This window comes from Rhinopithecus roxellana, chromosome 13 (assembly GCF_007565055.1).
Source record: "Rhinopithecus roxellana isolate Shanxi Qingling chromosome 13, ASM756505v1, whole genome shotgun sequence".
NCBI lineage: Eukaryota > Metazoa > Chordata > Mammalia > Primates > Cercopithecidae > Rhinopithecus > Rhinopithecus roxellana.
In genome coordinates, this window is record NC_044561.1 from 92827250 (window position 1) to 92842798 (window position 15549).

Below are 15549 nucleotides of genomic sequence, written 5' to 3' on the forward strand. Positions count from 1 at the left end.
TTTTGACAAATGCATACACCTGTGTAGCCCAAACACCTATCAAAAATATGAAACATTACCCCACAATGCCCCCAGAAGAGCCTCAAGCCCATCCCAATGAATCTCTACTCCCATCCACCCACCCTCAGAATCACTCTTGTGATCTTTTTTTCACCAGTTTTGCCTGTTCTGGAACTCCATTTAAATAAATTCATACAGGATATAGTCTTTTGTGTCTGGCTTATTTCACTTAACATAATATTTTTTAGATCATCGATGTTAGTGCTTATAATAGCAGTTCACAATAAATATTGATTAGATTATTTTAACCGCAGTGTTGGTTAACCAAGGATTAAGTTGATTAGATGTATTTAAATACAGCTAATATAGCTAGAATATCTCTTATAAAGCCTCTGCGGGTTCAGAACTGCTATATGTTGTTGACTAGATAAAGGTGGGGCAAGTTTTCTGGGTAAAGAAAAAATGAGGCATCCATCATCTTTTTAGAATTAAAGGAAAAGATATCCAAGGATGATGTTTTGAGCACGCAAGACAGGTCAGATAGTAACTGACCACAAGCCCCTCCCCTTCTCTCAGGTGTAGGTATGATAGCTAAAGATGGCATTTTCCACAGGAATGTTTTTCTGGAATATGCATTTACACTTGGAGGCTATACCCCAAAGCAGGATAAGGCTCGACCAAGGGGGAATCTCTGTATTTCAGTTCTTTCAGCAGCAGTTCCTCATTCTCTAAGGAGGGGGGCTGACAACTGGCTTCAAGGAAGCGGAGGATAGAGCTTCCACTCAGTGTCTGTTGTGGTAAACGTGACTGGCTTTTTGGGGGAGTCCCAATTATTTGGAAGAGCCCCAACTGAAAATTTTCAAAAGAATTCTCTAAACCCAGTTGTGGGTTTAGAGAACCCACAACTGCCTTCTCTAAAAGTGGGTTCCCAGGCTCAGGAAGGGTGTGCGACTCTGTGCTATTTGACATGAAAATTTTGTTTATTAGTGATCTGACATTCTTGTTAGGGTTAATCAGATAGTTTTCACCTCTCAGAATCTATATTTTCTTTCCTATCAGTCAAATGGGCAAAATTCACTGGTGGACTGGAGATGACACCGGCTTGCACGTGGCCCAGATTGCCACTGGTGGCACTTGAAACCTCAGGTAGCCCTTCTAGGTGAAGCCAGGTGGAGATCTAAACACTTCAACTAAAGGTCTGGCTCTGCAGCCTCTTTCCTGAGAGCTGTGTGGGGCACAAGGCACAGAATTAAGAGAGGGTCAGACACAGGGAACTCTAAGGAGTGTGTACTTTAAGATCACACCAGCCTTTTTCAGCACCATTTTGCTTTCCTTTTTTTTTTTTTTTTTTAGATGGAGTCTCGCTCTGTCGCCAGGCTAGAGTGCAGTGGCATGATCTCAGCTCACTGCAACCTCCTCCTCCCAGGTTGAAGCGATTCTCCTGCCTCAGCCTCCCGAGTAGCTGGGACTACAGGTATGCGCCACCACGCCCAGCTAATTTTTGCATTTGTAGTAGAGATGGGGTTTCACCATGTTGGCCAGGATGGTTTCAATCTCTTGACCTCGTGATCCACCCGCCTCGGCCTCCCAAAGTGCTGGGATTACAGGCGCGATCCACAGCGCCCGGCCCATTTTACTTTTAAACCGTTATTTAGCACCCAAACTCAGGGATACTTGGGAGTATAAATCATAACAGGACAGATAAGTGGGGAGACTGATGGTGATGGAAACTTCAGTGAGAAAAGTGTAGATAGGATTACAGTTGACAACTGGATGCCTTGCATTTAGGATAATTGGGAGAAGGGAGGCTGGGACACATTGAAACACCCAGGTTGTTGCTGCCTACTCCACTTGCTAACATGACCAGCCGTAAACCTGCTGTTCTTAGAAACCTCCCTTCCAAAACATGGATTCTCTTGCCAGTGCTCAAGATGGGACACATTAACACTAAGAAAGCACTTTTCTTAGGAGCATTTCGTAGGCTGCTAAAATGCCAAGACTCCTAACCATCCTTGGTAGCTTTGAACTAAAGAGGTCAGTTAGTTGCCCTAGTTTATTCCTCAGAATGATGAGATCTGGCACTGAAAATGTTGTTCATACTGAGCCTCCCATCAAATGCAATAAGTTGATAACCACAAACACCCACCCTTTTATGCTCATAACTCAGCATGTTGGAAACTATTTTCCCTTGACCTATTGCCAGCCCATCACGTCCCACACCCAGGAGAACTCAAGTCCCAAACAGGCCGCTGAATAGTCACGCTTTTCCGCAGGACATACCCACTGCTAGGGCCAAAACTTGGTCCACCCTTCAAAGGAAGTCGATGTTTCCATATAAAGGCCCCCTCAAATGCAACAGCAAGCCCGTTGGGAGAGGGGTTGGCAGAGGCTACGGCCAGCCATGGGCTTTCTTCGACCTTGATTATGACCGGGAGTGTAGCTGTTAATTGCCAGGCTTGCCTCAAGGTGGAAAACAGTATCGGTTTCCACTGCCACCCCAGAGAAGGCAAGTTCCGCGGCTGGCGGTGGTGGGGACACGGCCCCTTCCAGGCCCCTTGCCACCCAGAGAGCAGCTCGGAGGCCGCCTACAGGTGCAATACCGGCACTGCGGCCGGGGCGGCGGGCCGGGGAGGGCTTCCAAGCCCACCAGCATCTCCGCCGGCCCTTCCCAAAGCCTGAACACCGCCCCGGCGTGCCCGCCGCCTTCTACCCCCGGTTTCCCCGCGCCTCTGCCCCGGCGCGCTTTGGAAAGGAAGCTGGGAGCCTTCCCAGGCTCCGCAGACTCGGATTTGGGAGGGGGTGGGGCGCGGCCGAGGCTTCCCCTCGAATCTGCGGCAAGCCTGGCTCCAGGAAAGTTTTTCAAAGTTCCCAGCAGCGTCTGCCCAGGTCGCCTCCGCGGGGCGAGCAGACGGCGGCAAGCGCGCCAGCCTCGCCGCCGCCTCTGCCGCCAGCAGAGCGCTCTGGGCGGCTCGCTCGCGGGAAGCGGGCCGAACTCCCGGCGGGCAGGCAGGCCCTCCTCCCGGGGCGAAAGCCGCAGCTGACGCAGGCGGCTCGGAAGGCGGAAGCTGCCCGCTCCGACCGCTCAGCCAGCGCCGCGGCGCCTACACCTGGGGCCCCGACGCGCGGGCAAAGGCTCCCGGTCCCGGGCGCCCGAGGGGGCGGTCCCCGCTGGGGGCCTCCAGGCGTCCCTAAGCAACCATCCCTTCCAAGTACCTCCCCGCACTCTCCCTTCCCTCCTGGCCCGAAGCTCCCGAGGGCAGGAGTTGGTGTGGGGCCCCAGTACTTCTTTGCAGCCCGAAGCATCCCGGAGCCCCCAACCCCTTCCAAGTTCCTCCCCGCCCTACCCCCTCCCCAGCAACGTGAAGGGGAGGGGCGTGTCCTGGGTGAGCACGCCCTCTCATGAATATTAATAAGCGCGCATGCGCCCTGTCCGGCGTGCTGGGTAGAGGTAGCCAGCCCGGGCCGCGGCTGCCAGACGGGCTCTCCGGGTCCCTCTCCGAGAGCTGGGCGGGCACGCGTCATTGTGTTACCTGCGGCCGGCCCGCGAGCTAGGCTGGGTTTTTTTTCTCTCCCCTCCCTCCCCCCTTTTTCCATGCAGCTGATCTGAAAGGGAATAAAAGGCTGCGCATAATCATAATAATAAAAGAAGGGGAGTGCGAGAGAAGGAAAGAAAGCCGGGAGGTGGAAGAGGAGGGGGAGCGTCTCAAAGAAGCGATCAGAATAATAAAAGGAGGCCGGGCTCTTTGCCTTCTGGAACCGGCCGCTCTTGAAAGGGCTTTTGAAAAGTGGTGTTGTTTTCCAGTCGTGCATGCTCCAATCGGCGGAGTATATTAGAGCCGGGACGCGGCGGCCGCAGGGGCAGCGGCGACTGCAGCACCGGCGGCAGCACCAGCGCGAACAGCAGCGGCGGCGTCCCGAGTGCCCGCGGCGCGCGGCGCAGCGATGCGGTCCCCACGGACGCGCGGCCGGCCCGGGCGCCCCCTAAGCCTCCTGCTCGCCCTGCTCTGTGCCCTGCGAGCCAAGGTAGGAGCCCCTCTCCGGGCCTCCCTCCCAGCCATCCTTTCCCTCCCCTCGGGGCGCCCTGGGCGGTTGAGCCCCGCGAGCAGGATCGGAAGCCCTCGAGCGCCCGACTCCTCGCCCCTGCGCCCAGGCGGCTGCACCTGGGCTGAGCGCGCCGACTCCCGGGAGCCCCAGCCTCCTGAGGGTGACCCCTCCAGGCCGGGCAGGGGCGCGTTCGCTCCGCTCCTGCCCCCCGGTCAGTCGTCGTCGTCGGATTTCTTCCGCACTCGTGCATTTTTTTTTTTATTTTTGTCCCGGAATCATGTTGAGTCCTTGAACCTAGTTTTGCAAAATTATTTTCACTTGGCGCGGAGGGCTCGGCGGGGAGTGGGAGGGAGTCGCCACCTCTATACTCGAAGAAAACAGCTTTCTCCCGCGCTGACCTTCCTCCTTCCCTCGCCGGCAGGTGTGTGGGGCCTCGGGTCAGTTCGAGTTGGAGATCCTGTCCATGCAGAACGTGAACGGGGAGCTGCAGAACGGGAACTGCTGCGGTGGCGCCCGGAACCCGGGAGACCGCAAGTGCACCCGCGACGAGTGTGACACATACTTCAAAGTGTGCCTCAAGGAGTATCAGTCCCGCGTCACGGCCGGGGGACCCTGCAGCTTCGGCTCAGGGTCCACGCCTGTCATCGGGGGCAACACCTTCAACCTCAAGGCCAGCCGCGGCAACGACCGCAACCGCATCGTGCTGCCTTTCAGTTTCGCCTGGCCGGTGAGTGAACACTCGGGAAGGAGGCCAGGCGGAGACTCACACCCGCGCCTGGCCGAGCTCTGCTATCCCCTGCTAGAGGGATTTAAAGGGCTTTGGCTTGAAACTCGGCGCCAACGGGGGAAATCTTTAGGGGTGGCGGTTGGGGGAGCCGGGACACTATAGTTAGATCTCGACTGGGGTAGTCGAGATGGGTCCCATGCCTGCTGCTGTTTGCTTAGTGCACAAAAGTGGAGATCCCAGAGGGGTTATGGGACCAGGCTCCTAGGAAGGCCGGTGTAAACTTGCAACTTGAAGTTCCCAGAGTAACCCTCCCGGCCCCAAGCCAAGAGGTCGTTGTAGCTGATCTCTTTTCTTAACTAATTAAACCTGGTGCGCCGTGGAAGGCGACTCGGCGCAGTTCTGGCCTGCGAACGCCGTCCAAATTGGCAACCTCCCCTTTCCCGTGAACGGTCGGGAGGGCGGGTGTGTCCTTCCTGGAGGGTGTGGGGGAGTCCGTTTCCCGCTGCTCCCCGGGAGATTTTAGTGTGTGCGGGGGCGCTCTCCGGGCTCGGCTCAGGGGCCGGGGGCGGCCGCTGCAGGAGGAGGTTCTTGGGGCCCTCACAGGAGCTGTAGACCCGGGAACCCCCGCCCGCTGCCGGCCTCTTCCTGCCCCCGCCCCCGAGTGGTGTAGCTCTTGTGGCCTCACTTCCAGCGGTTCCCGGGCTCTGGAACAGCTGTGTTTGCAGACTTCCCCGGGAAGGGCGGGTGCACGGCTCCCGCAAGCCTTCGGGGGCCGTGCCAAGGCCTGGAAGGGGTGGTCTTCTGGAGGTAGTGCCTGCGGGTGCAAGTGATAGAGCCTCATCCTCCGCCCCATTCCGCCCCCAAAGCAGCTCGAGGTCCCGGGCCCAGCTGGCAGATCCTGCAAGGAGGCCCTTGCAACATCCCAAAATGGGTGGAAGGAAGATGGGTGCGATTGCAGAAGGGGAGGAAAGGGAAATGTTGGGGGTGTGCCCTCTGCCTGGCTCCCGCTGTCCAGGAGGCATGACTCATTGCCAAGACTAGGGTTTGGCCTAGCCTGTGCTGGGAGGGTGGGTGGTGAGAGGGGGAGCTCGGTGCCCCAGAGGATTGCTTACCACCACGTGCTCTAATGGGGTGCACTCTGCTGCCTCCTGTCCGCCAACTTAGGCTGTGATTCTGGGAGGAGAGGAGAGAGGGGAAGAGTATCAGGCTGTGTCTGTGTGTGAAGCTTGGGGTGGCTCTTAAAATCCACGTTTACAGGAGCTGGCATTATAAAGTGCCCTCTGCTGTGGGTGAGATAAGACACTTATCAAAAACTGCCATGAAAAGGGGTTTATATATAAAAAAAAAAACCAACCGTATGTGAAGCTCTCTTGAGGTCCAAGGACTTCTTCTGTTGTGGGATTTCATTTTTACCAAGAGTATTTATCTTGTTTGTTAATCCCCTATTAGGGAGAACTTTAAGCTAAAGAGCCTGGCTACCTTTAAATCTGGCTGGGCCCAAGCTGACTGTGAATACTCACTGCCCTTGAACGTGTGTTTGGAGTTTAGGGGGAAGGGGCCTGCAGGTGGTTCCACCCTCCTGCCGGAGGATCTGTCTGGAGCCCCTTGCTTTTCACAAGACCATAAAAGGAATCTTATTAGTGATGTGGAAAAGCAGCAGCCTGGCTGAGGCTCATTTTGGAGAGTAGGGTCAGAGGGATGGCTAGCATGAAAACAAGGAGGCTTGCTCTCCAGGCTGGCCAAGGAAAAGTGACCTAGAAGGTGCGTCTGTCCCCTTTTGACACTTGGTCAGCTAGTACTCAATGGAAAAGGAGCGGAAATAGTGTGGGAGGGCAGGAGAAGCGATTGATTTGCATTTGCTGGTGCTCTTCTGTGGTTTCAGGCCCCACGGGTCACCAACCATGAAATAGACTCTCGGCTTTTCTCGAATGGGGGAAGACCGATGGGGCAACACTGAGAATGTGGTTCTTTTGAAGTTAGTGCAAATACATGTATCACAAGTCTCCACCCTGATGCCCCAAAAAGGCCTGTGAAACATAAGCTTTACTTTTCAAGAGAAATTGGAGTTTAGGTGTGTTTGTTTTTCTGTATGTGGTTGGAGAAACGGCACAGTCCACAACTTTCAAGAATGATTCCAGGCTGAGTATAAATGTAACTGAAATACTTAAGTAGCTGAGCAAGTAGTTAAGTAGAGAGCACAGCTTCATTTGGTTTGGAAATTAACTATGTCTTTTAAAACTGATTCCCTTGAATAGGAAATAAATGAACTCAGCACAGAATTCAAGAGATAACAAGAAAAAGATATATGGCTAAAAACAAAGCAAAACTCCAAACCACTTTGGGCTCCCAACCCCTAGCAGGCACAATTAGCATTTGCATGAGTCCTCCCAAATTTGCTGACGCTGGGTGTCAGCAAAGGGTGCAGGGGTAGGTCAGTGTAGAAGGTCGTGTAATTCATGCCCTTTGTTTGGAATTATGACCCCTATCCAAGCAACTGTTCATGTTCTAGAGAGGACGAGGAGGAAACGATTTGGTCGGATATGAAATACAGTGCACGTTCTGATGTGCATGTGAAAGGCTTTGTAGAGGCGGCCCTTCCTGCCATATATCATATCTGAGTATGTCCCACTTGGTGTCCACTGCCCCAGCTCTGGTCTTGGGGTAGCTTTTCACCACTGGCTTCTAATTCTCATTCTGTTGCTGCTCCAAGGGGCTTAACTTGCAGCAACTATCTGGATTAATGATTCTCAAGTTGGGGGACCAAGTGATAAGAACATTATTGTAGGAAGTAATTGGGCTTAACAGGAAATAATTTAGGAATGACCACTTATAAATCACTGAAATGGTTAATTTGTACCTCCCAAAATTCGTGCTAAATCCCAGTAGTGCCTGCTTATTAAAAATGCATTAGTGTAATTACCACTACTCATCCCCAAAACCTTTTTGGGAACTTCAGAACCCCAGTTAGCTGTATTGCTACATTGGCCCCAGAGTGAAATGAATGTAGAGAAATGTTAGGGGAAGCAATTGGGTTATCTGGCTTATTAGCCTCACATTTAAATTCCATTGATCCTATTAAAAGACTTGCTGAGATCAACTTAATTGTTTTTTAGGAAAATCCAATGAAACATTCTTCTGTGTGAGGGATGCCAGCTTTGGCCCCCTTCATACTTCAGGCCTGAATGACCAGTTGCCATGATGCTAATCACAGAATGTAATTGACAGGCCCTTACTTTTATACCTTTTGCTGTCTTTCCCAGTCCCTGAGCTTCTCTAGATACGGTGTGGGCACATGGAGGGCGCAAGGATGGGGTTCTGATTTGACCAGCCTCCTTTCTGCAGCCAGGATTTGCATCCCGCCCATGTGGTCAGCAGGTATACAAAGAAAGAGCACGTGTGTATGTATGTGCTCAGAGCAAGGGACTTTCTGCATGTGGAGAAATGCCTTTTGCCCTAAGAAGTTACCTCAAACCAAAGGGATGAAGTGATGTGTCTGTGTTGCAACACTGGGCTTGGGGAAAAGTGAAATTGTGCTTGCTTGGAAAGAGCTGTGCTAAGTATCTGCAGAATAGCTGCTCCAAAAATGGAATCTTTATTCCAGGTACTTGGTTTCTAATATTTCTTTTTTCTCTTGCAGGTGTAACCTTCTGTGTTTTCTTCCTCCTTGTTGTCTTGTTTCTTAGCAACTTATTCAAACCTCCTGTACTTACATGAATTTGCAACCCACCAGTTCCACACCCATCATTCTATAGGGACTTCAGACGTTTTTAGAAAACAGTGAAACTTTTGGCGTGGAGGCTTTTGGGGGAGTTGAGTGGGTAAAAAGGAGAGTCAGCAGCAACTTACAGGCATGCAAGCTCCCAGAAAATCAGCAATCTAAATGTTGCTCAAAATCTTCACACCAAATAGTGGTGCCTTTGGGGATCTTTTAGATAGAAGGCGTGTGGGAAGTTTAGCATGGAAAAAAAATTTACTTAAAAAAAAAAAAAAACAGTGTCAAGGCAACAAGGAGCCTTCAGAGTTCCTGATCTGAAAACAGGAATGTGAACAGAGGCCTTGGCTGGATTCATATCATCCACTGGCCCTATTGTAGATGGGCCAGAAGTTGGTCCCAATGTCCGGCTTTCAAGGTTAGTGACAACGTAAGAATGCATGATCTCTGGATGTGCATACAATTAGCATTGTAATCCACAAATGCAAATATTCCTGCAAATTCTTCCATGGCAAACTTCTGGAGGCATGTTGCTCTTCCACCTACCCCATCCTTCAAGCTTAGGATCTAGACTGCTAAGAGAAGTCACTCTTGGCTTCAGCTTTTAAATACATACACACACATATATATATATATATACTTAGTCTTTTCTTCCAGCTGTTGGAAGATACATTGGGATGAATGGAAAGTGATGATTCTAGAATTGTGGTGGAAATGGAGGAGGGTCCTGGGTTCAGAAAAATCCCAACTTTACTTTGGTGCATGGCACCGGCTAGCTGTGTTGTGACTTCTATGCTGATTTCTGATTACCGCGTGGACCACAGCAGCCCCATACTGTTTTTTTTTTTTTTTTTTTTTTTTTTTATGGTGCCAGTGACATCTATCATTGGTGCAGTGCGTGTGCTGGGAAGAAATTCCGCAAGGTGGCTCCCAGTAGCTAAAGGAGTATGTAAATAGTCAAACATGCAGAGTCCTCTACCAGCTCAACCCAGTTTTTATGCACTTTTGGTAAATAAATAGAAAGGCTTCTTGTTCAGGCTTGCTCTGTGTGAACCAGACCGTTGTGCTTGGCTGGCTTCTTGGTATTCTATCTATTAACCTCGCCACCCTTTTGTAACTGGTGCATTTAATTATCAGTGGGATGCTTTTCAAACAGGTAAGGGTAATGATGGGAAAGGGGGTGGGGATGTCTCATTGAGAGTCTCAAATCTGGATATGAGCTTTGGGGCCCCTTGGTGAGCCTTTGAGGTGGGCTTTGATGAGAAAATCACCCTTTGTAACCAGATCGGACTCTATTGACATGTCAAGCCCTACAGACTTGACTGCTTTCTGTGTATGAAGTCTTAGCCTAGATGCTATAGGATAGTTGTCCTTTCTTATCTCACCTTCCCGAAACCCACTGGCATGGTGTGCATGAGTATGTGTGAGTGTGCCCACACATGGACTCCCTGCAATCTTTTCTGCTTAATATGTTTTGTGACTGGAATATTTTATACTCTGGCCACCCAGACACAGGCAGGACAATAGAGTTGGCCGAATTGACTGAAATGAGGATTATGGAGAATAATGGGGCCTCTCCAAAAATAATGCTAATACAGGACAAGCGACAGGAAGCAACAGTTGAGTCAGCAGAGCACAGGGCCCCTGACGAACCCCGGGAGCCGACTGACTGTGCACAATGGCTGCGTTGGCACGTCGGGCATTCCCAGGATGTGCGTGCCGCCGGCGGGCCTGCCTGTCGCTGCAGCCTGGGGTTTTGGACGCCGCACGCGTGCCGTTTGGATGGCGGTTTATTTGTGTCCGTCAGCTTGGCAGGAGGGGAGGCAGCCGCTTCTCAGGGCTTGGTTTGGCTGTCACTGTTGCCAGGAAAAGGAAGCTCCCGGCTGCCAACACAATTACCTTTGTTTCTTACATCCCCCCTTCTTAATGTGGCAATTAAGTGCTTACCGCTCTGCCCAGTGCCAAGGTAACCGCCATGGAGTGGGACAGGGCAGAGAACACAACCTTGGCACAGCAGCCTAAGTGTGGAGGGTGGAAGGAGGTGCAGAGGCCCCAGCCTTGGGGGCAGGGGGAGCCTGGTGGCCCTTGGATGCCCTGGGGCTTTGATGCCAGGACTCTCCTCTAGGTAGAATTCCACGGAAATCTTCCAAAAAGCAATTCTGAAGGCTGACCGTTCCTCTTTGATGCCATACCAGTATGGGAACCAGCTGCCAGTTTGCCAGATTTCCTTGGACTTGGAGCTAGGAAGGGGCTGAGGTGACTCAGTTGCAAATCCAGACTGAAGATCTGTTTGCTACCCCTCCCTCCTGTGTGGCCCCCACAGTATTGTTCTGGAAAACATAAGGAAAAAAGATGAAAGCCAGGTGACTCTTCAGAATCTTAGTTCTGTAGTCTGAAACCAAGAAAAACCCAGGTATTTGCTTTTTTTGTTGTTGTTTTGCTGTATAAACAAGTTTGAATACTTGCCTTTCCAAGCCCTCCTGGGATGGAGGACTCAGCCTCTACTGGGGGTCAGAGTTGCAGTGGCTGCTTGTATGTGACTTTGGCATAGTGGATTTGCTGCTCTGTGGCCTCGTCCCTGCTTTGACAGCATGAGGTGTATGTGCGTGGTCTGGGATCTCAATGCCTGGGTGTATGTTCAGGGATGTAGAGAGGTCAAGCATGGGCCTGGGAAAAATTAAAGTTCTCTAGCAACTAACAATCATTGTTAAATTATCTTGATTGCTGATCGATCTATAGTGTGGGGATGGAGTGGGAGGTTGAGTGCCTCCTAATAGGAGCCTTGGAGGGAATCCTTTTTCTCTGTAGGGCTGGGTAGGAGGAATCCTCCTGCCCCAGGAGACCCTAATCCCTTCCCTGAAACAGGCAGGAAAAAAAGTCCAGCCTTTGTTGCCGTCACTGTAGCTCCCTGCCTTCACCCTGTCTCTGCCTTTGAGAAAGAAGGCAGTTCATGGAAAATCCCAGAGCCAGGCATGTAGGGCTGTGTGCAATTCTTTTCTCTCCAGGTGGGGTGACATTGGTCAGCAACTTCTGAGGTTTTCCCAGTTCTGGCGAGGATGAGCCTGGTAGACCGCTTGGTCTTCCAAGTTCTTGTGCAAGACCTAAGGATGCCTTCCTCCTTGAGTATTAAACCGAGTTAGTACTGCCATGCCAGCTCAGTCCCGGCACCTTCCCTTGCAGTGGGGTTTGTGGGTACTACGTGTTTAGCGCTTGTGCAAGTCTGTCAAAACTCCTGGTGTCAATGCATTTAATCAGAGGATTAATTACAGCAATATTGTTGAAGTGGAGGACGTGGGCCCCAACGTGACCAGCAAATGAAGGGCTTAATTATACAGAATCAGCCACACATCTGGCCTCATTCTGACTGTGCTCTTACCTCAAATCAGCAGAGAACTATAATTTCTTGCTGCTCTTAGGGAAGAGTCCTGTAATTTGCAGGAAGTCCTAAGAAACTTAAAGAGGCTGTAAATAAGGTATAACTTTCGCTAATAAAGTAGTAACAACAACAATGAACTTGGACCTGTGGCCACTAACAGGAGAGGGCTGGGTATGTGCCCCGGCTTGCCCGGTTTTGCTTGCTTTTCTGAGCATTTTCCCACAGTTATCAGTGAACGAAATGGAATCCTACTCTGCTTTGAGTATGAAACATATTTCGGCTGAATTCCAAGGCAGGGTCTATCACAAGATATTTTTATATTCAGAGATGACCTGCTGTGTCACTGAGAGCACTAAGCTGGCCTGGAGTTATGAATGAAACTCCCTTTTACCCTTTTTCTCTTTTGCCTTTATCTCATAGGTGCTTTCTCTTCTCTTGGCAGCAGTGTGCTTCTGGTGGCACAGCACGGTATTATTTAATGTACACGCTTCTATTTCCGATGGCTTGGTTTCTGACACAGCAAAGCGGGGATTCATAACCCAGTTCATGTTCCTTGTCTACCCCCCCTGCCTTGAGTACATTTCTTCAGCGCCAAGATAGCAGAAGCTTCATTTAAACGCCGGTGTTTTGCGAGACTGACCTTACTGTAAATTACGAAGGACATTTTTAGAAAAGGAGGGAATTTGCTAATAGCTTAGGTTTGGCGGAGGGGTGGGGAGGTGGAATTCTGAGATAAGCTTGGAAGATAAAAGGTGCCTTCAGTTTAACAGCTGGTATCTTGCCAGTGTCCAGGGAATTTGTTTAGTTAGTAGACTCTGATTATTCTTGGAATGTTAGATCTTATTAACAGATAAGTTCATCAATAAATATAACCCATGGGTGTGCGGTTGTTTCTCCCTTTGTAGTTTCTTCCCTGGGATCTGTCCCCAACTCCACCGCCCAAGTGTGGTTGACTTCTTTGTCTTGCAGAGTCGCTTTGCATCTACCCCCTCCTGTTTCCTAGAGTTACCCGATACTTGTGGGAGCCAGGATGGTCTCACACAGACAGAGCTTTCAAAGGGGTTCTAAAAAGGAAAAGGGGGCCTCCCTAGAGACTGCCTCACCAGGGCCCAAAGTGTAACCTTAGCAATACCCCCTCGGTACAAATACCTGGTTAGGTTAACTTAGAATAAATTCTTTGTGGTTTTTTTTTTTTTTTTTTCTCACTTGTGCACTAGGGTCAGGGTCTGGAAAGTTTTGGGAAACTATATGCTAAGTTCTCTCATATCATATAGGGAGGTGGCATTTCCTGATCTCAACTTTGAGCTGCCTGCATGCATGTTGACCCCAGTGGGTCCTTGCCAGGTGAAAGGAGTCATTTGTCAACCTGGGAAGAGTTGACAAAGGAAGGGGAGTTGGTTTGGATTTAAACGTCCAGGAACTCAGTGCAACAACCAATAGAATTTTTATTTTGGCATTATGGTTTTGTTTGGTGGGGTCTTCTGGGAGGAGGCCAAGAATGCACGAGATTTTGGAGAGTCCACCCTGTTTCTGAATTGCTACATTGTTGTTTATCTGTCTTGCAGAGGTCCTATACATTGCTTGTGGAGGCGTGGGATTCCAGTAATGACACCGTTCGTAAGTATCGCTTCTGTGGACTTTTCTCTAAACACATGTGGAAGTGTGGGGCTTGGCCAACCAGTTGGAGCTGGATCTGTCTCCTTAGTACTTAGGATTTCTGCCACCCCTTGCCATCTGTTCTCCCCCGCACCCTAGGGTGAACCTGTCAGTGGAATCTATTCCTTAACTTTTCTAGAATTTTAGCTTGGAATATTAAGTGGCCAGAACAGACTCCCAGTTAACTCATTCCCTGATTATGAAACCTAGATTATCTGCAGGATAGAGATCTTAATGGTTTTACAACTTTAAAACCTTGTAGGCTGCTAAAGGATCAAAGTAGTGACTTTTTAAAAGTCCATTTAAACTTTAAGTGAGCGTTTAATCTCTCATCAGAAAGATAAAGCCATAAAGGTGGTGCTGGGCTCTAGAGACCGACCTTGAATTTCACTTGGTGGGCAGGTGAGCTTCTAACCCATCCAGGTTTCCCACACTGCGCCACAGACCTTTCATTGAAGCAGAATTACAGAGCTTCACAGCCATTACCTGCCTTGTCCCCTTCTGAAAGATGGCTCTGTTTTCAGTGCAGGTTGCCTTTCAGGGCTGTGAGTGGCCGGTTTTGGTGGATAAGCCATGGAGGATGTGATGGAAATGACATAGTCTGGCTTACCAAGTAGTCTTGCTCTTTAATTGTAACTTTACAGTGTTTTTGTTCACGAGCCGAAACTTCAGTTGCCTTTTTGCCAGCAGAGTTTGGGTTGCTGTTGCTGGAAAACTTGATGCGCACTGAAGTCTCTTGGTGTGTGCATGAGGAAGAGTGGATCCAGCTTCTTGTCTTGGCTCTCCGTTCTCTGAATGCCTTGTTCTTTTTGCTTTTCTATCTCACCATTTTTTGTTTGTTTTCACTGTGAATAACATCTTTTCCTCTTTCCTTGCCTTGCTTTTTTGCTGACAGAGAATGGTGAATGCCCACCGTGGGTGCAGTTGAGGGCTCGGTGCCTGCTGCGTGGGCAACTTCCACCTGTGGCTGGCTTATTGGGCCACTTGGGGCTGCAGAATCATTGCTGAGCCCAGATGTGCCAGAGAGTCCCAGGCCATTTGGGTCACTCTTCTAGCTTGGGAATCTTAACTCCAACTCTTTGGGTGTCATCCTCCCTGGATGGGAGCTTGTGAAAGTCCAAGGTCCAAGTCTTCCTCCCCAGAGGGCTACCCCATAATGCCATGGGGAGTGCGTGTGGGGGTGGCAGGGAAGCTGTGTCAGCCTTGGCTATAGCTGATGCCAGTTAGGGTCACAGACACCTGTTTGTTCTCCCCTCCCTTCCCTGCCACAAACGTTGAGGACTGTGAACATTATGTCACTGTGACCTGCTTACAATGGTAACTAAGCGTTAAGCAGAAGGGGTCGAGGAGGAGGGAGGCATAGGCTCTTCTGTAATATTATGGTGTCAGCATGGTGTTCTTTCCCCTCCCTTTTAGCTATTAAAACAATCCACCCGGTAGAGTGAACAACTTGAGTTTGATCCTGGCCTGTGATAAGAGCTGGGTCAGTATACTTGTTAGGGACATGTGAGAGACCTCCCTGCCACACTCCAGCATTCGCAGAACCTTTCCTGGGCCTACTGTTGCCTCGCTGGTCAGAGAGTTATGCCCCTGGGAACCCAGGGCTTGTCCAGAACTACCCACAGTTGTCTGCATTTCCAGGTACCCCCATTTTGGGGTTCTGGGATGTTTCATCTCCTGCTGGGGGGGTAACCAAATCCCTGGAAGAGGACAAGGAAGACTGGGGTAGGAATAAAGGTCTTTTAAACCTCTATTTTTAGAGAGAGGGGTTGATACAAAGTCATGGGTGCCCATTGCAGGTTATCAAAACTCACTTGGTGAACCCCGAAGAGGTTTGGTGGGAATGGTTTCTCCACTTGCCTATTTGACCTCTTCTATGATGCTTCCAAGGAATCTTGAATTCAGCACAGTCAAAACCAAACTCAGGATCTTCTCTTGACAAAAACAGTCCCTTCCCTAGGGCCCCTTCTAGGTGTCTGCCACTGATATTTGAACGCTCATTGCCATAAGTCAGAAATATGGAAGGCGCTCTGT

The 15549-nt window shown here is 50.2% G+C and overlaps 1 protein-coding gene across 1 annotated transcript in view; it reads left to right on the forward strand.

Moving 5' to 3' along the window:
- Positions 1–3473: 3473 nt before the first annotated feature.
- Positions 3474–15549, forward strand: part of JAG1 (jagged canonical Notch ligand 1) — a 36558-nt gene continuing 24482 nt past the window's right edge. Inside the window, exons 1-3 of the mRNA XM_010355267.2 lie at positions 3474–4023; positions 4466–4771; positions 13425–13476. Coding sequence (XP_010353569.1) covers positions 3943–4023; positions 4466–4771; positions 13425–13476 — 439 coding nt within the window. The 5' untranslated portion in view covers positions 3474–3942. The remainder of the gene's footprint in view (positions 4024–4465; positions 4772–13424; positions 13477–15549) is intronic.